General features: G+C 57.7%; 2 protein-coding genes across 2 annotated transcripts; both read right to left on the bottom strand.

Annotated features, from left to right (window-relative positions):
* Nucleotides 1-26: 26 nt before the first annotated feature.
* IQCA1L (IQ motif containing with AAA domain 1 like) lies at nucleotides 27-14,689 on the bottom strand. The gene is given in 22 exon segments (XM_032643767.1): nucleotides 27-134; nucleotides 704-942; nucleotides 1,308-1,366; nucleotides 1,368-1,425; nucleotides 1,428-1,467; nucleotides 1,736-1,797; nucleotides 2,237-2,461; nucleotides 3,137-3,244; nucleotides 3,400-3,482; nucleotides 4,093-4,151; nucleotides 4,245-4,328; nucleotides 4,793-4,899; nucleotides 5,294-5,369; nucleotides 6,081-6,197; nucleotides 6,664-6,748; nucleotides 7,325-7,518; nucleotides 8,920-8,991; nucleotides 11,014-11,202; nucleotides 11,487-11,606; nucleotides 12,531-12,888; nucleotides 14,447-14,560; nucleotides 14,655-14,689. Coding segments are annotated over 22 exon segments (2,592 nt in total).
* A 1,080-nt stretch (nucleotides 14,690-15,769) lies between these two features.
* Nucleotides 15,770-18,213, bottom strand: LOC116759460 (late histone H2B.L4). Its single transcript, XM_032643259.1, has 2 exons — nucleotides 17,940-18,213; nucleotides 15,770-16,006 (listed from the first exon to the last, which is right to left on the bottom strand). Exons 1-2 carry the CDS (start codon nucleotides 18,069-18,071, stop codon nucleotides 15,770-15,772), a joined length of 369 nt encoding a protein of 122 aa, XP_032499150.1. The 5' UTR covers nucleotides 18,072-18,213.
* Nucleotides 18,214-19,874: the final 1,661 nt, after the last annotated feature.

Genomic DNA, 19,874 nt, shown 5'->3' with positions numbered 1-19,874 from the left:
TAATCTCAGGCACCCTGGCCTCAGCATCACTTCCTTTTCTTCTCCTCCTTTACCAGCTTGGCTTCCTCTGCGGCGTCTTGGTCATTGATGAGTTTCATCCTCTTCTCGCCCAGCGGGGTCTTGAAGTACTGGTCCTGGTTTGGAGGCAGAGGAGGAATGGTAGGTGCACTGGCTCTGACCCTCGGCTCTGCTCCCTGGCCCTGCCCTTCCCTTTACACGGATCTGCGTCCTCAGCTCTCCTCTGGGGTCCTTGAGTCCTGCTAGAGTCGTGGTTTCCCTTCCTCTTCACCAAATACTCTAGGCCAGCGTGCCAGCCACTGTCAGGGGCGAGCCCCCCTCCCCTGCCCTGCAGCCCTCTCTCCTGTGCTTCCACGGCCATCCCTGGGGGTGAGAAGGGATTCAGAGGTGGGGACGTGAGTAGCTGCTGGTGCAGGAACCAACCAAGGGCTCCCAATACGCAGGTGCCGCTCTCGGACTCCCCCCTCCCCCCAAGTCGAGGAAACCAGGTGAGACAGCCCTGCCCACCTGTCCTTTTCTTGATTCTTCTTCCCTTCCCAGCTGAGCTCCACGGGGAGCAGAGGGGGGGCTCCAAAGTGGGCTGTGGGCCTGGGGCTTCAGAGGACCGACTCCCTAACCGGTGCCGGCCCTCAGCCCTCCTCCCCACCTACCCCTCCCCTCACCCCATCCCCACCCAAAGCCCCACCTCCAGGGACTCCTCCTCCTCCCTGTACACCGGGTCCAGCTTCGCCAGGTGCCGCAGGATATCTGAGGCCACCAGGGGCCGCTTGGACAATTGCAGGAGCCACCGTTCCATCAGCACTGCTTGGATGGCTTGGAGAATGCAGCCAGGTGTGTAGCCGTCAGACACCTTGGCCAGGGCACTGATGTCCAGGCTCTGGGTCACCTGGACGCCCTGGGCCTCTATCATATGCTTCCAGAGCACTGTGGGCGTGGGGGGAGGACACGGGGCAGGGAGAGGCAGTGGGCACTTCTGTCTGTATCTGGAAAGAGTTTGTGCTTCTGGAGGGCGGCCCTACGTCCAACCGCGCCTCTCCTCCCAGGAAGGTAAGGGTCAGCCTCCCCTCGTAACCTGGGAAAGTGAGACTCCAAAGACTAAAGTGGCCTGCCCGTGTCTACAGAGCCGGGCCAGGACCCAGACCGCTGGGTTGCTTATCCAGTGACACTTCCAGAACACCTCGCTGTGGAGGTGAGGCCTCAGAGCAGTGGGGATGGGAAGAAGCGGGGAGCTTTGCAGGGGCGGCCCCTCGACCCCTTCTCTGGCCTGTCCCCGAGTCCCAGGGCCTCACCAAAGCGAGGAGCATAATCGGGCCGCGGCAGGAGGATCCGCTCGTAGGTGCGGCACAGCCGCCTGCGGCCGGTCAGTGGTCCCGATCAGCTTCGCGCGGTCTCCAGGATTCGGCAGTCACAGGCCTTGGTGAGATCCTTCTTCATTCGCTTGGGGTCCATCTGCTCTGGGGAAGGAGGGGAGGTGGGTGGGGACACAGTGACATTATAGGGGCTTCTAATTCACAGGACACGCCCACGCTTCGCCTCACATGGACCCTGGGGGGCAGACGGGAGGGGCTGTCAGTCCTGCTTTAAGGATAAGGAAACGAGGCAGGAGGAGGACAGGCGACTTGTCCAAGGCCTCACAACGGGCGAGGTTTGGAGTGATGTGAACAAGCCCACGCTCGCCTGTCCTGCCCACGGGCTCTGCCCAGGCTCCCTCACTCACCTCCTTGTCTTTTTTTGGGACTCGCTTATAGAAATTCTTCTCTGCATTCCCCATCCAGAGGGCTGTAGGTACCGAGCCACCCGGACAGGCCAGAGAACAGAAAACTGACATTAGCTGTCCCTGGGGAAGGGTCACCTCCCCATCTGGTCCAACCCAGGGTCAGGGCCAGCCTCAGGCAATGGCAGACCTCGGAGCTCCAGCCTCGCTTCCCACATCCTGCGAACCCCACCTCTCAGCCCCTTGTATACCCATCCTATCATCACAGCAGAGTCCCTGCCCTCTCCGGGCTCAGGGGGCTACGTGTGCAGCCTCACCTCTGCCATGAGAAGAAACTACTCTTCTCCCCACTGCCCCTCACCTCTCCCATCCCTGGGGCTTCAGGAATCCACAAGCCCCCAGCAGGGATTGGTAGGGAGACCTCAGCAGCTCCTGAAACTACACCAGCCGGGCAGCTGGGTGACCTCCTGAGCCCACCCTGCTCTGTTGTCACAGTCTGAGAACTGGAAATGCCGTCGGGGACCCAGACCTTAACGACGATATGCACCCACGTCTGCACCCCGGTCTTGCCGGGACGTTTGCCCTGCAGGTTGCCAGGTGACAGGTCGAAAAGGTTGGCGCCGGTTTCCGTGCACACGGCCTTGACCAGCGTCTTCTTCCCCATGCCCGAGGGGCCCACCAGGAGGATGGAGCGGATGAGGGGGTCCATGGAGTGTATGTCTGGGGAGCCTGAGAGAGGAAACAGGGGCCGGCAGGGGGCCGGCAGGGGGTCAGGGGTGGAGACGTCGTGTCAGGTGAGGCCAAAGGCCCCAGGCTGGGCAGGACGAGGTTCGGGTCCTGGTGGCACTGCTTTCGCCTAGGGTCTGGGCAACGCCCCAGGCATGTGCTCTGTGGGAGGCGCCCTGGAGGAAGTCCAACGGTGTAGCAACCATGATTCCAAAGAGCTACGCTACACGCGGTGTCAGGAGAAAGCCCTCCACCTCCTCCCAATGGCCCTTCTGCTTCCTATACCATCTGTTTCCACTCCTGGATTTTGAAGGGATGGAATTAAAGGGCACGTGACAAACAACTTCAGAAAGATCCGGCCTCTGGTGTTTATAGGGGGTGGGGGGCTGGTCTTTGGGGAATGGGACAGACTATGGGACGTCACTTGGGATTGAGCGAGGGGCTGGAAATGTGGCTCCTCTACAGGTCGAGGGCCCACATGACTTCCAGGACAGCCCAGTCGGGGTGTGACCTCCAGCGGGGCCCGGGGAAGGCGGTGGGTGGGGGGGGGCGGTGTCCAACATGAGTTCATGGCACTGGGATTAGGAAGCCCAGGCTGGACACGCTTGCCTCGGCCACCCTACCCTGCACCCAGGCTCCCCGAGAGCCACCTGCCCGGCACTGGCTCTCGCCTTTCACCAAGCCGCAGAACCCCATACAAGGCCACGTTCTGTCGTATGTCAAACAGGGAAGGCATAGGCAGCTTGTTTGCCAAATTCAGAGTCGATCCAAGACAGAGGCAGTCACCTGGGGGACAGGTGGCCCGCTGGTGAGTGGCACCCACTGGGGCAGGGCACACGAGGAGAAGGGTCACTGGGGAGGTGGCAGTCGGCTGCAGGGAAGGCCGTGGCCAGGGGCACCATTCCTTAACCTCGGGAGCAGGCGCTGCGGAGGGCTCTCACCAACATAGTCTTTCAAAGCCAGTGTCTCGCACTTCTTTAGAAGGCCAAAGATGATGAGCTCTTCAAACAGGGAGTCCACAGACCTGGCAGAGGGTGGCGCAGCGGGGGCCCCGAGGAAAAGGGAAAGGGACACAGAGATGAGTTGGGGCGGTGCTGTAGGCATGAGGAGAGGGGGTAGGGAGCCCTCCTGTCCAAAGTCCTGTCGTCAGCCATCTCCAAAGGCCCGACACCGGCCCACTGGCCCAGAAGGCAGTTTGCCCCAGCTGGGTGCTCTGGGGGTTGAGCGGGGTGGAGAAGGACCAGAGCCCTCTGAGACCCTCCCTCTAAAAACCCAGTGTGGGTGACACAGGGCCCTCTTCCTAGAAACCACATCTAAGATGTACATGCTCCTGGGAGGGATGGCCATTAAAGCAGCCAGCGCCAGTGGGCTTGCATCACCAGAGAAGTGAGTAGAAAGTGACCTCTGGTAAGTTCTGCGTCATCACTTTCAAAGCACTTTTTTGTGCTTCTACTTTATCCTCACAGCTATCCCGTGAGTTTGGTAGGGTAGGTATGCGGCTAATGAGGACAGGGGATCAGAGAGGTTAAGTGACTTTCCCCAGGTCACACAGCAACAGAACCAGGACCGGAAGTCAGATCTGTCCTGGGCCAGGGCTCGCTCCCCCACCCCTGGTGAAGTGCAGGGTCTGCTACCTGTCTGGGGTCAGATCTTTTTCTTTCTTCCTCTTCTCAGGTTTCTTGCCCATCTTTTTCTGGTTGAAAGCAAACACACAGGCAGTTGTCTTCTGTTCCTTGCCTCCCTGGCGTGTGCCCTTCCTTGTGCCAGCCTTGGCCCCTCATCTTGCCTTCGGAGGCTTCGAAGTTCCCCCCTCCTCCCTGACCGCGGCCAGCCGCAGGCTCTTCAGCTCCTGACGCATCAGCTCATTTACCTGGGGGGACAGCAGGGGGTGTGATGGGGCGACCAGGGGTTGGGGAGGACAGGTAGGAGGGTGAGGACTGAGTCGGGGTGGAGGGGCACCTCAGGGAAGAGCCAGACAAGCCCAGTGAAGGCAGCGGGGCAGGGGGGTCGTTCTTTTGGAACCCTCAGCCCCTGCACCCCAACTCTGATTCACACCTCACGCCTGAGCCTTGCTCTCAGCTGGCATCAGTGTGGGGAGGAGCCCCCAAGATGGAATCGGTCAGCTTTCAGTTGCATCCACACCCCAGGGAGAAAGGGTGACCAAGGAGAGGCAGAGGAGGACGGGGACCGAGATGGACCAGACGGAGCCCGGACTGCGCAGGGCAGGCAATGCGTAGGGCGTGCTGCAGCGGGTGGCGGGCGGGAGGCTTCTGGCGGTGTTTGAGCACAGCGGGACGGAGCCTGGAGCAGCTGGAGGCCCGCAGGGACGCTCACCTGTATCCGGACCTCTTGCTCCACTTCCCTCCTCTTCTCCACCTGGAGGATCTCAGAGTCAAAACTCTGATTGGGATGTAGGCTATCAAACCAGTTCTTCCACAGATCTGACCGTGGAGAGGGTGGAGTGCAACGGAGTGTCAGGGTTCCAGGTGCACACACACACCCACACACACATGCACAAATAATCTCACACGTGCGCACACACGCGCTGGTCCACCCCTCCTCACCGAGCTGCCTGACGCTTCCACCCAGACCACGGACCACGGCCTGATCCCAAGGCCTGTGGCCGCAGGATTCAGACCCAAACACACAATGCCCCCGACCCAGGGAATCACACCTCACACCCCTCTCCCCTTTGGCCTTCTCCCCTCGGCCTCCACACCCACACTCTGACACTGCCACCTCACGATACGTGGCACAGGTCCACTGTCCCCAGGACCAAGGTCACCCCAAGACCCCACAGGCCTGGTCACTCTTCCCCAGCCCCTCCTCTCTCACCCGTGTACTCCTCATGTCCGGCATTAATCACAGGGATGGATTTGGAGGGCAGTACTCTCAGCAGCGTATCTGCTTCCTAGAACAGGAACATCCTTCGGCTTTTTTTTTTTAAGTTTTCTTTTTTTTTTTAATTTATTTATTTTTGTTTATGATTTTTGGCTGTGTTGGGTCTTCATTGCCGCGCGGGCTTTCTCTAGTTGCGGCGAGCGGGGGCTGCTCTTCGTTTGCGGTGCGCGGGCCTCTCATTGCGGTGGCTTCTCTCGTTGTGGAGCACAGGCTCTAGAGCATGTGGGCTTCAGTAGATGCGGCTCATGGGCTCAGTAGTTGTGGCTCGCGAGTTCTAGAGCGCAGGCTCAGTAGTTGTGGCGCACGGGCTTAGTTGCTCCGCCACATGTGGGATCTTCCCAGACCAGGGGTCGAACCCGTGTCCCCTGCATTGGCAGGCGGATTCTTAACCACTGCGCCACCAGGGAAGCCCTAAAGATTTCTTTTGATGTGGACCATCTGTAAAGTCTTTATTGGGTTTGTTTTATGTTTTGGGTTTTTTGGCCCCGAGGCATGTGGGATCTTAGCTCCCCGACCAGGGATCGACCCCACACCCCTGAATTGGAAGGTGAAGTCTTAACCACTGGACTGCCAGGGAAGTCCCCCATCCTTTGGCTTTGACCCCCTCACCTCTACGCATCACAAACTCTGGCCCTGATTCTCCCAGGACCAGCCTTCCCCTGGGAATTCTCTGAGCTTCTGTCCTTGCCCACTTGGTCCATGAGTCCAGGCAGTGCCTTACCCCCTTCCTGGTCATTTCTCCCTTCCTTTTCTTCTTCTTTTTCTCTTTTTTCTCCTTACTTTTCTTTTCATCCTTTTTTTTGCTCTCCTGGACCTGCACCTCCAGTTCCATTTTCAACTGTGACAAACAAGGGAAGATGTTTCAGAGAAGACCACAGGGATTTGATAGGAGCAAGAGAACCAAGGGCCTGAGCTAGGGGTGGACCCAGGACTCCAAAGGCCCAGTGTCACTGGTGGGATCCAGGCACTGAGAGTCCAGACACTTGACTGGGGTCCAGGAAGAAAGGGGTGCAACTGAGGGAGTGCTCTGCTCAGAGCTGCTGCTCTCCCAGCCCACGGGGGCCTGGAGCCACGGTGCTCTCACCAGACATGTTTCCTCTCGCTGGCTAAGAAGCCTTCTCCAGCTTCTTCTGGGTATCCCCTCCTCCCTGTGCAATCACACTGGCTACGTACATCTCCTCCACCATGTCTGCCTCTACTGAGGGTGGCCTCACCCCCTGCCACCCTCAGCTTACGCCCAGAACTCTCTGTAACCTCAGATTCCACCTACCATAGAAAGTCTTCTATCCCCAGCTCCACGGTACCTGTTCTGGAGTCTTGTCTGCAAAGATCAGGTAGGATCCACCTAAAGACTCATCTGGATAATCAGGGAATCGGCCAGTAAGGGCACTAAATGAACATAAAATGGTTAGAGAGACAGATGGATGGATGGGTGGATAGTTGGATGGATGGATGGATGGATGGATGGATGGATGGATGGTTGGATGGATGGATGGACAGATGGATGGATGGATGGATGGGTGGACGGATGGGTGGAGGAACAGAAGGATAAATGGATTGATGAATGGTTAGATAGATGGGTGGCAGAAAGGGTGGGTGGATGGATGGATAGATGGATAGAGGGAAGAATGGAGAAAGATGAAGGACCAGGGAGATAGAGGGAGAGAGGGAAGGAGTGGATAGTTACAGAATAGAGAGGTGAGACTAGTCAGGGGGGTGTCCCTGGATGCTTTTCCCATCTTATTCTGGCATTTTCTCTGCCATCTAGGGAATGGGAAGTCACGTGTGGCGCTGTTCCTGTAGGCTGGGGGCCCCAGGTTTAAACCAAGTGTGTCAGCAGCGTGTCGGGGCGTGGGGGGGGGGATGGTGAAGAGAATCCAATCTGGACCAAAGGACAAAACAGAAGTGGGGTTCAACACTGGGATGAGGAGGGAAAGAAGGGTTTAGGGTGGGGTCAGCTGAGGCTGATGGCACTCGATAAACCACTGTCGGATTTGCCCCTTCATTTTCTCTTTCATGTCGGGCCCCCTGAGGGCATCGTGGGTCTTCACCACGGCCGACTGGAACTCCTTCTCCGTCTGGAGGAGTCTCTGGACATCCCCCCCGAGGCTGGCCTGGGACATGACGCCCGACTGCTCCACCTGGCTGGATGAGGGGAGCTGGGGACGTGGACGGGGAGCCAGAGGGGCTCAGGGGTGGGAGTGGGGAGGCCCGGCCCCCGGCACACAGCCCCGCACAGGCGAGGCCTCGCGTACACACCCACACGGAACAGCGAGCATGCCTGCAGCAGGAGAAATTGTGTTTGGAGCCTGAAACTCGTCTGCGTAAATTACTCTGATAATGAGTTTGCTAGATGCATCCGGGCCGACCCCCCTGCCCGCTCCCCCCAGCACACCCTCCCCTGTGAACCTCCGGCCCCCGCCCCGCATCCCCCCCCCCCCCCACCGCCCGGCAGCCGCTCTTGCAGCCACTTTCCCGCCTCATTGGCTCCCAAATGTATTTTAAATATCACTCTGCACAGAGACAATTACTGAAAACGCTGAGCTCACACTGTTGACGGCCCGGGCGGCCGGGCTCATTCCTCACCCACCGCCGTGCCATGGCCCCCTGCCCTCGCCCCACCAAGACCCAAGCCCGGCCTCCCTCTGCCTGCTCTGGCCTCCTGGGGGTCTAGCTCTCCGGCCCCCCAATGAGCTCGGACCTCCACTCCCACGCAGCTGCCACCCGGGCACCTCCCTCCTTCTAAGCCGCCGTCCGCCCTCCTTGGAGTAGCCATCCCAGCCCTTGTCTCCGATTCCTCTGCCCCCCCTAGCCCATGGCCCTCCCCGTCAGCCTTCATCCGCCGGGCTTCTGCAGGCTCTGCGCATGGCCAAGCCCCCTCTCAGGGATCAGGCCTCTCACCCCTATCATGGCCTTGCTCTCCTAAGTCAGCAGAGACTAGCTGGGGGCAGACCATCACAGAGCAGAGGACAGACGAGGTTCAGGGAGCAGGGTCTGTCCACCCTGCCTGGACACGCACACCCCTACCGCCCACACTCCCCGGCATGCGCATTCACGCTCCCGGCACCTTGTTCAGACTTAGCCATCCTGCCTGCAGAGCAGAGGAGAAGCAAGTCCGGGGCCCCCAGAGCAAGTGGCCCACTCCGGTGTGAAAGGGGTGTGTCCTCAGCCCAACTCAGCCTCCCGCGCTTCTCCCAGAGGCTGCAGGAGCCTCGGCGGGGCTCCCACTGGCTTTGCGGCCGCCTCCCTCTGCGGGACCCACTCACTGCAGCCTCTCCTGCCATCTGGGGGCATGGAGCGGGGGTCCAGATGCTCTGCGCTACTATCCCTCATGCCGCCGCACGTGTGAGTTCTTTCCAAAGGGCTCTAGAGAGGGAGGGGCAGAAACGGATGTGGCCTGGCGGTGGCTTCGTGGTTCTCCCTCAACCAAACCCTGAAGGATCCCTCAACCAGGGACACTGGCCCCAGCCTGGCCCACCTCCACTCATGCCCACCCCAGTCCCGAGTGGAGGGGGGTGTGGGCAGGGAGGGCCCGTACAGGGCCGGCGGGGGGCACTCACCGTACCGATGAACTCCATCTCCGTCCACCGGTCCTGCTGAGTGCGTTTCCTCTGCTGGTAACCTTTCCACACCTGCAGGGATACATGGGCCCAGACACTCCCCATACTGCATTTCTGCAGAGATGTGAGGGGCAGAGCTCTGGGGAGGGCACCTCCAGAGGACAGCTCACTGGTGACTGCCCCCCTGAGCAGGGATAGTCCAGAGCGGGGTGGGGCCCATCTGCACCCAAGATGTCCAGCTCCAAGGCTGTGCCCCCTCAGCACCCATGCCCCGGAATTCCCTCCTCATCTCCACCTTCTAACCTGCTGTATCTTTTGAAGCACAAATCAGAGTTCAAGTACCACCTTCGCCGAGAAGCCCTCCTTGATCTCACTTCTCAGAATCCCCCCAGCATTTGGAAGAAATGCTTGATTCCACCCAGGCGCATAGACGTGGGCGCTGTAGGAACTGTGCAGCTCCCCTACATCTTGGACACAACGAAACTGAGGCCAGTGCCGGGACATGGCCTCTCCCAAGTCCAAGGGCCGTTCGGTGCAGAGCCGAGACCAGGGCCAGGTTTCCTGACCCCTCACCCAATGCTTCTCTCCCAGGCTGCCGGCCACTCTCGGACCCGTGGACACCTCAGTGCCGTGGGGTGAAGGGTGGGTGCTGGGCAGAGGGGGCCATGGCGTCGCCCCGGTAGTGTCACTGAGACAGCACCTCGGTGAGCAGGCTCTGCGTCCAGGCCCCCGTCCCACTTCGTCCTCCTGTTCCTGTGACCAGCACGGGAAAGGCCCCCGATAACTAAGGGCCTCTGATGAGTGTAGTGGGGAACCCGGGGCCTGGAACGCAGTGTTTCCATATCCTTACAAAAGGGACAAGAGACTTGCTTTGGCTCTCAGGAGGAAGGGAAGCTCTGGCTTTGGGGCTGACCTTCCTTCTCCAAAGCCTTGCTTCCGCGCTTCCTGAGGGCGAGGACCCCCTGCTCATCCGTGGGGCAGCCGGACCTGGGTACAGTCACCCAGATGCAGGGGACTCAGGCTGGGGTTCTCTGCATACTGATTTATAACCTAAAAATCTACCTCATTTGGAGAGGATGTCTGTTCTCAGGGCTGTTGCTTGTTAGTTGGTTGGTTTGCTTTTGCATTTTGGGGGGAAAGAGTTCTAAGTTTCCTGTATTGGACTAGGAAACAGACGCTTCTGAGGCACTGGGACTTGAGAGAGAAGATGGGAGAGGAGATTGATTTAAGAGAGAAAGATCCAGCAGCCCTAGGTCAGCAGTCCTGGGCCCTTTCTGCCCTGGAGTTTTCTAGGCGGCCTCCAATCTCGTCAAGCTGGTAACCACTACGGCCCAGAGCGAGCCGGCTTAACAGCACCCTTGGGGGGATGCTAGAGGGGCCGCACCCCCGTGCCAGGGCAGACAGCAGGGCTGCCAGGTGACATAGGAGAGTCACGCCCGCCAGGACAGTAAGAAGGCACGGAGAAATCTAGAGACAGAGCTGGGTTTTCTGTAGTCAGGTGGGATGGGGTGTGATTAACGTAAAGGGTGACCCCAGGTGGCACAGACCCCAGAGACACCGGGGCCTCATCCGTTCTCGATTTCGTTCATCATGTTGCCTTTTACCTCAGGAGGCTCAGGACAGATTTTAGTGACTCATTTTTAACAGTCTTAAAAGTTTTTGGAATGATCGTCTACTCTGTTCTGCTGCTGGATTATGGATCTTTCTCCCCTAATTTTTTTATTTTTATTTTTGTATTATTATGTAATTTTTTTGGCTGCGGTGCAGCTTGTGGAATTTTAGTTCCCTGACCAGGGATCGAGCCTGGGCCTTTGGCAGTGAGAGCATGGAGTCCTCACCACCGGACTGCCAGGGAATTCCCTTTCTCCCCTAATTTTAATGGTCTGTTTTGGGGGCTTTTATGGTATTCCACTTTAAGTCCTTTTGGGGATAAGATGTAGAATAAATAATAAACAAATAATATACATGTTTATTGACTGATGAAGGTCTCTAGCTTAATATCTAGTCATGGGGCAACAGAATCCAAGCACCTACATTTCTGTCATCAATTGCTGAGCCAGGCAGGCTTCCTGGAGGAGGCGACTCTACCCTGACCTTCCTCCTGGGTGTGGGGAGGGTTTTGTCCTGACTGAACCTGGGCCGCCCTTCCTCCCGAATCTTTCAATCTCCCTCCTCCTTTTTCCGAATCTCTCACATGAAGGTGGCTCGAAGCCTGCCTTGCCTGGCCCGCTCGGCCCTTTGCAGTAGGATTATGGCCTCCGTCTGGGGTAATATTGGAAAGCTCTGGCCAGAGCAGGGGCAAAGGAGGAGGAAATGAGGGAGGGCTTGCATCCAGGCGGGCAGCTGGGAGACCAGCCCCCAAAAGGGGTTAAGGTTTTCCCAGAGCATCTAGGTGCACAAGTCCTGTCCCTCTACCTTGGTGTTGGAATGTTACAAGGAGCATAAGAGCAGCCATGAGGAGGCCAGGGATTACCCAGAGAGCACCCAGAGGTGGGCAAAGTGCAGGGCAGGGCCTCTGTGTCCTGAAGGGTGGCAGCTCTGTTCCTGAGGGCGTCTCCCTGACTTACCTCCTTGGCGAACACTGGCTCTCGTCTGGACAGGAGCTCTGCCAGCATATGCTCTCACTCCCTCAGGACGCTGGACCGCTCCAGCCGGAAGTATTTGGGAATTGGAACCTCCAGGTCTGCCTTTGGGGCAACAGGGGAGAGGGAGATGAGAATAAAAATCCAGACCATCTGGCCAATCCCTTACCATTTTCAGCTGTACACACAGACACTGGGGCTCTTTTCTTCCATCCTAGAGCTCTGGGGTGGGAAAGATCCCCCCAAGTCATCCCTCTCTTCCCTCACCCCCACCATGTGGCCAGAGTTGAATTCTGTAGGATCATGGTAGGTAATGGGCAATGGTCCCAATCCTGGCGTTGCATCTGCATCAACTGGGAATCCTTAAAATGCAGGCTCCTAGGCCCTGACCACAGCAGAACGGCAGGGCCTGGAGAACGTTTGTTCTTTCAGGTCCACAGCTGAGTCTGAGGCAGCTAGTTGGGGAAACTTGGGGACTGCCTTGGACGTGGACCAGTGAACCATGACCCTGGGGCGGACTGGAGGCCGGTGCAGAAGCTCTGTGCTCTGGAACGTGCTGGTACGCACACATCACCTGAGGGTCTTGTGAAAACGCAGGTGCAGAACACTGTAGTGGGTCCGGGGTGCAGCCAGAGGTTCTGCATTTCTAACAAGCTCCTAGGCGATGCTGGTTCTGCTGGCCCACCGACCACGCTTTGAGGAACAAGCCTCTGGGGGACTCTCTTCACCAGTTCCCTGCAGTTGAGCTCATGGGTCCTCCCAGCCAGGCAGAGCCTCCAGCCTGACCCTCCGGCTACCCCCCAACTACCTACATGCACTTCCCAAACCCCATCCTCTGATCTGCCCTGCCCTCCTTCCCTTGCAGATGTCCCAATGCCAGGGGTATCCGCAGGAGGTCCAGGTCACCCCCACCCCCAGCTGGCTGGGATGTGGCTTGCTTCCACAAGGAGTGGGAGGTCCAGGCTAGCCCTCCCCCCATGTCCCCTTCCCCAGCTGGCGCGGGCATGGTTCTCGCCGCAGCCGGCCCACCGGGGTGAGCTTTAAGTCCTGCAGCGCTTGGTCCAGGCAGTGGGTCTCGCACAGGTCCACGCGAACCAGGTCGTCTTTGAGCTCCAGCACGCGGCCCGCCATGCCGTCCAGCAGCCGTCGCAGCAGCCGCCGCTTCTGCGGCTGCACCATCTGGTCATAGAGGGTGTCGAACCAGCGCAGCAGCCCCAGGTAGTACAGGTAGAGCGAGGAGAGCCTGTACTGGAAGGACTGCCGCTCCCGGTGGGGCATGGGTTCCAGCATGGGCTGCTTTTGGCCCAACAGCTCTTGCAAGATGAGGTGGGAGGAGTCCCAGAGGCACTGGTAAGCTCTGGAGAGGAGGTAGCCAGCAAGGGATGCTCTGAGCCCCAGAGGAGGGGGGCCGGCTGGTAGGGGAGGTGGGCTCCACAGAGGCTTTTGAGGACTGTGAAGTCGAGGCTCCAGAAGGTGTGACGTTAAGGTTACTCACAGTCCTGAGGTGGAGTTCAGTGAAGTGAGGGGCCCTCAGGGGGAGTGAGAGGAGCTACGGTGAGCACCCCCTGAGGCTTAGAGAAAGTGAGGGACTGGGGTCCCTGGGGAAGGGAGTCTCCTGATGGCTAAGCCAGGAGGATGGAGAATGGAGAATGGGCACGGCCCTTAGGGCTCCTGCTAAGGAAGTGGCCCGTCGGAGTCCGCAGCTGGTGACCTCCAGGTGAAGGTGCAGCCCAGGGATGCTGCAGCGGTCTAGGGTGGTGGGCGGGAAGCGGGGGTGAAGGATGAGTGTAGAGAAGGGTCCCTTCCCCAGAGCAGAGCCCTGGTTCTGGAATTAATAGTCCAAGGGAAGCCTGACCACAGGCAGGGGAGGGCAGGGTCGCTGTGTGAACGTCTGGGGCCCAGGCGGGACTGGCCCACACAGGGGTCCCTCTCCCCACCAGGCCTTCTCCCCCCACCCAGTAACCCCAGCCTGAGAGCCAGGGACGCACTTTGCTCTTTGCTCTCTCCCATCACTTCACTCACCCTTCAGTTGTGGTGCTCCCTCTTCACACTGCCCTTTGTGAGCTGGTCCTGGAATCCAAAGAACTGTGGTTCCACCCGGACTCTACCCTGCAGAGCCAGAATAGCCCAGTTTTAAGGGTTCTGTCCCATTGTCCCAAAGTTCTAAGGTTGCGAGGGGAGGGGGCTGCAGGTACAAGACCAGGGGACACTTAGAGGATGTCATGGAGGCAGCATGCTTGGGGACACCGGCTCCCTGTTAGCAAGCCTTGACCAGGGCAGAGGGTGGGTCAGCTGTGGCTACCTCCCTTGTGAGCATCAAATGAAAGAATGGGCTCCATTTGAGGTCACCCTGTAAACTGGGAGGCTCTAGGTGGATAGCAGTCCTAAAGGCGTTACTCCAACTGTACGTCTCAGCTGGAGACCCTGTATTCCTTCCTGCAGATCGAGTCTCCTTACTCTCTCTCGTATGTGACTGTACCAGGCACACAGCTGCCGTGGAAGCGCTGAGTCCTGACCACTGGACCGCCAAGGAATTCCCCACTCTTCCCCCTTAAAGTGACAGCACAAGCACGCTTGTTTCCCTGGGCTCTGACGGTAGTTCACTTGGTTCGAGTAAGCTATACCCTCGTAAAGAATGACATTGGGAGTAGTGGGTGGGACTCAGTGGTGTTTGGGGCTCATTTTGAGCCCTCTGTGGGTTTCCCCATCACTGCTCCAGGCTCATGAGAAGGCTCTTTGGAAAATACGAAACACAGCAGCAGCCTGGCCCTGGTCGGCTGGGGTGAGCTTTTAGCTCAGTGTCCAGTAGGGACTTATGAATAAGTCGTAAGTCATATGTCACTTATATATAAGGCATGGGGCAAAGGACAGTGGGAGGAGAGAGGCAGCAGCAAAGAGCAGCCCGAGAGGAATTCTCAGGCGTAATGCACCTGCAGATTAGTTACCCGAGGATCTTGTCGAAATGCAGGGTCCGATTCTGCACTCCGAGCTGGGGCCAAGATCCTGCATTTCTAACAAGGTCCCCGGCGTCACAGATGCCGCTGGCCTCTGAATCACACCTTGAGTGGCAAGGTGTGAAACACAGCGGGAGTGGGGAAGAGCCGAGGTTCCTGGGCCACGTCTCCCGAGCCTGCCCCTTTCTGGCCGTGGGACCAAAGTGTGGATAACTTGTTCTCATCTCTCGGCATCTCCACGGTAGGCTTGACATAGGAAGAAACACGTGTGAAGTATGTAGGGCCACACTTCAGCCGTCATTACAGTGAGCCTTTTCAGTACAAGAAGCTGAAATTACAAAGGGAAGGTAAGGGATTTTGGACTGTTCGCTAAACCCCACCCCTTCACCCCAGTGCCTCAGAGGCTGAAGGAGAAGGAAAAGGCAAATGTGGCCACGTGTTAAGTGGTGAATCCAGGTGCAGGTCATACATGTGCTCATTGTACATTTCTGCAATTTTTTTCTATGGATTTGAGATTTTTCAAAATAAAAGTGGGAAAGAAAAGTTAGGAGCCTCAAAAACATTCCCACCAATTTGTTCTGAAGTTAAGGGGAAGAAAGCATTAGGGGGAAATAAAAAACATCTTAGAGATCCCAATCGGCTATTTAGAAGCTGGTTTGGGCCTTTCATTTTTGTGTCTTGAAGAATAGACCTGTGTAGCCCCTGTGCCCGGCACAGGACAAAAATTATGGTGTGCCGGAAACGGCATCACAAAACCATGGCCTGCGAGAGTAACACGCATGGAATTTCAGGCCCAGAGAGGGCATGATGGAAACAGCTAGCAGTAGACCCAGGATTCTAATCCAGACCAAGTTGCACTTCATCTCACTAAGAATGAGAACGTTGTACATTTACATGTGCACTCACATGTCCCTCACGGGGCCCACCCAGAATGCAGTTTTTTGTTTTTTTTTTTTTTGCGGTACGCGGGCCTCTCACTGTTGTGGCCTCTCCCGTTGAGGAGCACAGGCTCCGGACGCGCAGGTTCAGCGGCCATGGCTCACGGACCCAGGCGCTCCGCGGCACGTGGGATCCTCCCGGACCGGGGCACGAACCCGTGTCCCCTGCATCGGCAGGCGGACTCTCAACCACTGCGCCACCAGGGAAGCCCCCAGAAAGCAGTTTTTAAAGGTCTGAATAAGTGTTCTTCCACCTTGGGAGCCAAAGAAGTGACGACACCCTTGCCCCCCAGCACACCTTGCCTTCACCTATCCCTTTTTCAAATCACCACAGTACGAGGGAGCAGTTCACCCTTTATTAAGGTTGGGCCCCAGGTCACTTGGAGCTGGTGTACTTGGTGACGGCCTTGGTGCCCTCAGACACAGCGTGCTTGGCCAGCTCCCCTGGAAGCAGCAGACGCACAGCTGTCTGGATTTCCCGGGACGTCAGCGTGGTTCGGCCCGAGTACTGGGCCAGCCGGGCGGCCTCGCCGGCCAGCCGCTCAAACACATCGTTCACGAAGGAATTCATGATGTTCATGGCCTTGGAGGAAATGCCGATGTCGGGGTGCACCTGGAGAAGCGGCAGGACCAGTCAGTTAACACGGGGACTCTGCCCCAAGCCCCAGCCCCAAGCTGGGGACTGCAAGGCCCCCTTACCAGCCTCTTTCCAGAGGCCGAGAGACATGGAGATAGGGATTTATTTTTTTACTACTATATTCAAGCTAAAAAAAAAAATTTCTCCCAACTGCAAGAGATAAGCAATGCTACGTCTCTTTTTTTCATTTACTGCATTTGCAGAGTGTTCCACAGTATGGACGAATCATAGTTTATATTATACATTCCTCTCTTAATGGACACTGAGGGGTTGTGTTCTGCTATTACATTGTATTATAATAAATGTCTTTGAACAGCTGTGTGAGCACAATGAAGGTTATTCCTAGACGTTCCTACAGGGCTTGTGCACGTAACGTGGTAAATCGTGACCAAATTATCTTCCAGAGAGGACACTCATAGGACACAATCTCAGCACCAGACTAGGGGTGAGGAGACCTGGCTTCTGTGGCTGTCCAGTGAGTCACCGTACGACCTTAAATACGACACTTTCCTCTGGGCCTGTTTCCTCTTCTGTCACAGAAGTTTTTGAACTAGGTGACCTCTAGTAAAACAAATGGTAGGGATCTCATAACAGTCCTAAAATGTGAGTAGGCGGATTTTTGCTTCTCTGTGAATGAGAGGTAGGTGACTGCCTGACGAGGCAGGTCAAGCCGGTGGTGGCCACAGAACTAAGCCCGGGCCCCCCGCTCTGCCCACCGCCTCTGGTGCCCCGGACGTGACAGTCGGAAACCTGGGCCTGTACCGCGTGGGTTCAGCCTGACCCCTGCGTGCTGTCTTCACATCCTGTCCCCCTCAGGGTCGTAGAGGAGGGACAGCGGCTCACCCCACCGCACGGGGGACACGCGCGGCAGCCCAGCCCCGCTCCAACCCTCCCGGCACGAGCTCTGAGCCGAAGAGTTAGGCTAAGCGGCCGGGCTCACTGATAACCGCTCCCACCCCCGCTTTCTTCAGGACACTGGCGTCTTCTCTGCTGCTGCCCTTTGGCCGATCCACATGGGTGCCGGGCCCACCCCAGGAGAGCATTCCAGAGACCCGGGGACTCAGACCGGAGACAGGCTCCAGTCTGCGGTCTCACCTAACAAGGGGTGAGGCTCAGGGAGGTTGGGGAGGCTGAGGGCAGGCAGCCCAGACACCCCTCCCTCCTCCCAGCCCTGGCTCTGCTGAGCAGGGCAGTGTTTGAGGCCAGGTTGCCCGGGATCCTCTAGACACACTGGTTGGGTACATGAGTGCCCCCAAATGCCTGCCAAGGCGAGAGTCCCAGGAGTAGGTGCCTCTCACAGGTGCGCTGGGAGAAGCAGAGCACACGTGTGGGTTAGGGTGGGACTAACCCCCCAGAGCCAGGGGGACCAGACGTCCGCTGCTGTCAGGTCATGGGACTCAGTCACCCCAATGAGCCTTTATGTACCTGGGGTTCCTTATCTATAAGGTAGACCAACCCCTTAGCCCCCCCAAAGACTGAGTGCTGCCCGTCTGGAAGGCTTCCCCAAGGCTGTAGTTCACACGCACCGCTCCACGCTCTAGCCACCAGTACCTAGTACTTCTCGTTGTGCCAGCGTATGTTTGGCACCTGGTCACCTTCAGCCCGGCACTTTTTTGTGGTCTTCCTTTAACTATGTCCCACCTAATGTTCCGCTTAATAATCTGGTCTGTCCAGAAGCCTTGTAAGCCTCTGGACTGTGGTGGGAGCATGTTTGAAGGGTCTCCTGCACATCACAGGTCAGGACAGACACTGAGCGGTTGCGGGGACCTCCGAGATTAAGTGCCACCCCCTCCAGAGGGGCTCGGGGGCCTCAGTGCCGCAAGTAAACTGCGCCCCGCGCTCTCCATGCAGTGCCCTTTCCAGGCTTTTTTGCCAGCGCTCCTCACACGCCCCTAGCTCCCGCTCTCACCTGCTTCAGCACCTTGTAGATATACATTGAGTAGGTTTCTTTGCGCCGGCTACGCTTTTTGGACTTCTTGTCTCCAGAGCTCCGGCCCCTCCGGCCCCCGGACTGCTGTGGCTGTCCATGCTCAGCGCTCATCGTCCCGGTCCTCCTGGTGGCCGCCTCCTCCGCTCCTTGGGTGAACTTTTAAGAAGTCAGCTGCCTGCCAGGTGGGGCTGGGGGCCAGCACCTGGGAGCGGGGGAGGGGCTTGGCCCAACCCTACCCAGAAGGCGCTCTGGGTTAATCCACAAAGAGCCTAATTGCTCCCTCCTCTCCCCCAGGGATTTCCTGTCTCTGAGTAAGAAGCCCCCCACCAGCCTCCTTCCCCACACTATCATCTCCCATCGTATTACCGTCAGAGTTCACGCCCTGCACCCACGGCAGCACCCGTGAGCCCACTCTCGTGGCTGAGCGCTGGGGTCAGGAGGGGCACAATGCACCGCGCCCCCACACCCCACCCCCACCCGCCGCGAGGGCCCTACAACACAGCTGGAGAGACAAGACTGGTTCACACGCAACCATCAGGGAAGAGTGAAAGGGCAAAAGTGTGTGGAACAGAGAGCTCAGAGAAAACTTAGGGCTACAGCGGCCAGAGAAGCCTTCAGGGAATAAATGAGGATGTGAAGCTGGTCTGGTAGGATGGGTACAATTCAACTGGGGAGAAAGGATGTTAGTTGGGAGGAACGGAAGAAAGAAATCAATGCGTGTGGTTACAGGGAGGCTTGGACTGAAGGCAGAAGATGGAGCCCAGGCTAGGTGGAGGCGGCAGGAAGCACAGCTGGGAGGGCCTGACAGGGAGGGCGTCCGGGCGGGAGGACTGGAGGAAGCGGGACGCTCCCCGTGGGAGCAGGTGTCATGGGGTCCCTGTGGAAGTTAGCTGCAAAGGGAAGGGAAGAAAAAGGCGCTGTTGCATGGAGAAAGTTGTCTCACTTGGCACCTATGCGTGAGTATTTCAGGTTCTGGAACGCTGTGATTAAAGAAACCAGGAGCAAGGTGACAAGTCTGGGCTGTGGGGAAGAGGGTTTTCCCAATCAAGAGGTGGGGAGGGAGTGAAGACGAGCATCACCTGTCTGGGGGAAGGTGGGCCTGAGCAGCCGCCGGCTCACCAAGACCCCCTTTTCCCAGTTCCAACGCCCAGCTACAGCCCAGGGTTTGGAGGACCAGGAAGGCAGTTTTAAATCCAAAATAAGGCCCTAATTTTACGTGTTCGTAGAAATACGTATTTTGTGGGATTTTTAAGCATTCTTTTTTAAAATATATATATATTTTTTCTTTTTTCGCGGTACGCGGGCCTCTCACCGATGTGGCCTCTCCAGTTGCGGAGCACAGGCTCCAGATGCGCAGGCTCAGTGGCCATGGCTCATGGGCCCAGCCGCTCCGTAGCATGTGGGATCTTCCTGGACCAGGGCACGCACCCGCATCCCCCACATCGGCAGGCGGACTCTCAACCACTGCGCCACCAGGGAAGCCCCTAAAAGTATAAATTTTTATACAATTAATTACTTTATTTATTTTGACTGCGTTGGGTCTTCGTTGCTGCATGCAGGCTTCCTCTAGTTGCGGCGAGCGGGAGCTACTCTTCGTTGTGGTGCGCAGGCTTCTCATTGCGGTGGCTTCTCTTGTCGCAGAGCACGGTCTCTAGGCACGCGGGCTTCAGTAGTTGTGGCTCGCAGGCTCTAGAGCGCAGGCTCAGTAGTTGTGGCACACGGGCTTAGTTGCTCTACAGCATGTGGGATCTCCCAGGACCAGGGATCGAACCCGTGTCCCCTGCATTGGCAGGCGGATTCTGAACCACTGCGCCGCCAGGTAAGCCCTTAAGCATTCTTAAAAAATCTTGAGACTGCCTTTTTTTCTGGACAAGCTGACTAGCCTATTATGTCTGTTCCTCTGGTTCTGAAGCC

Source organism: Phocoena sinus, chromosome 9 (assembly GCF_008692025.1).
Source record: "Phocoena sinus isolate mPhoSin1 chromosome 9, mPhoSin1.pri, whole genome shotgun sequence".
Lineage (NCBI taxonomy): Eukaryota > Metazoa > Chordata > Mammalia > Artiodactyla > Phocoenidae > Phocoena > Phocoena sinus.
This window is presented reverse-complemented; position numbering and strand designations above follow the sequence as displayed.

What these genes read in the sequence shown, in the direction of transcription:
- LOC116759460 (XM_032643259.1), bottom strand. Translation starts at nt 18,071, where the DNA reads ATGAGCGCTGAGCATGGACAGCCACAGCAGTCCGGGGGCCGGAGGGGC. An exon ending in TCTACAAGGTGCTGAAGCAG is followed by an intron (nt 16,007 to 17,939) that starts GTGAGAGCGGGA and finishes CCGCTTCTCCAG; the next exon opens with GTGCACCCCGACATCGGCAT.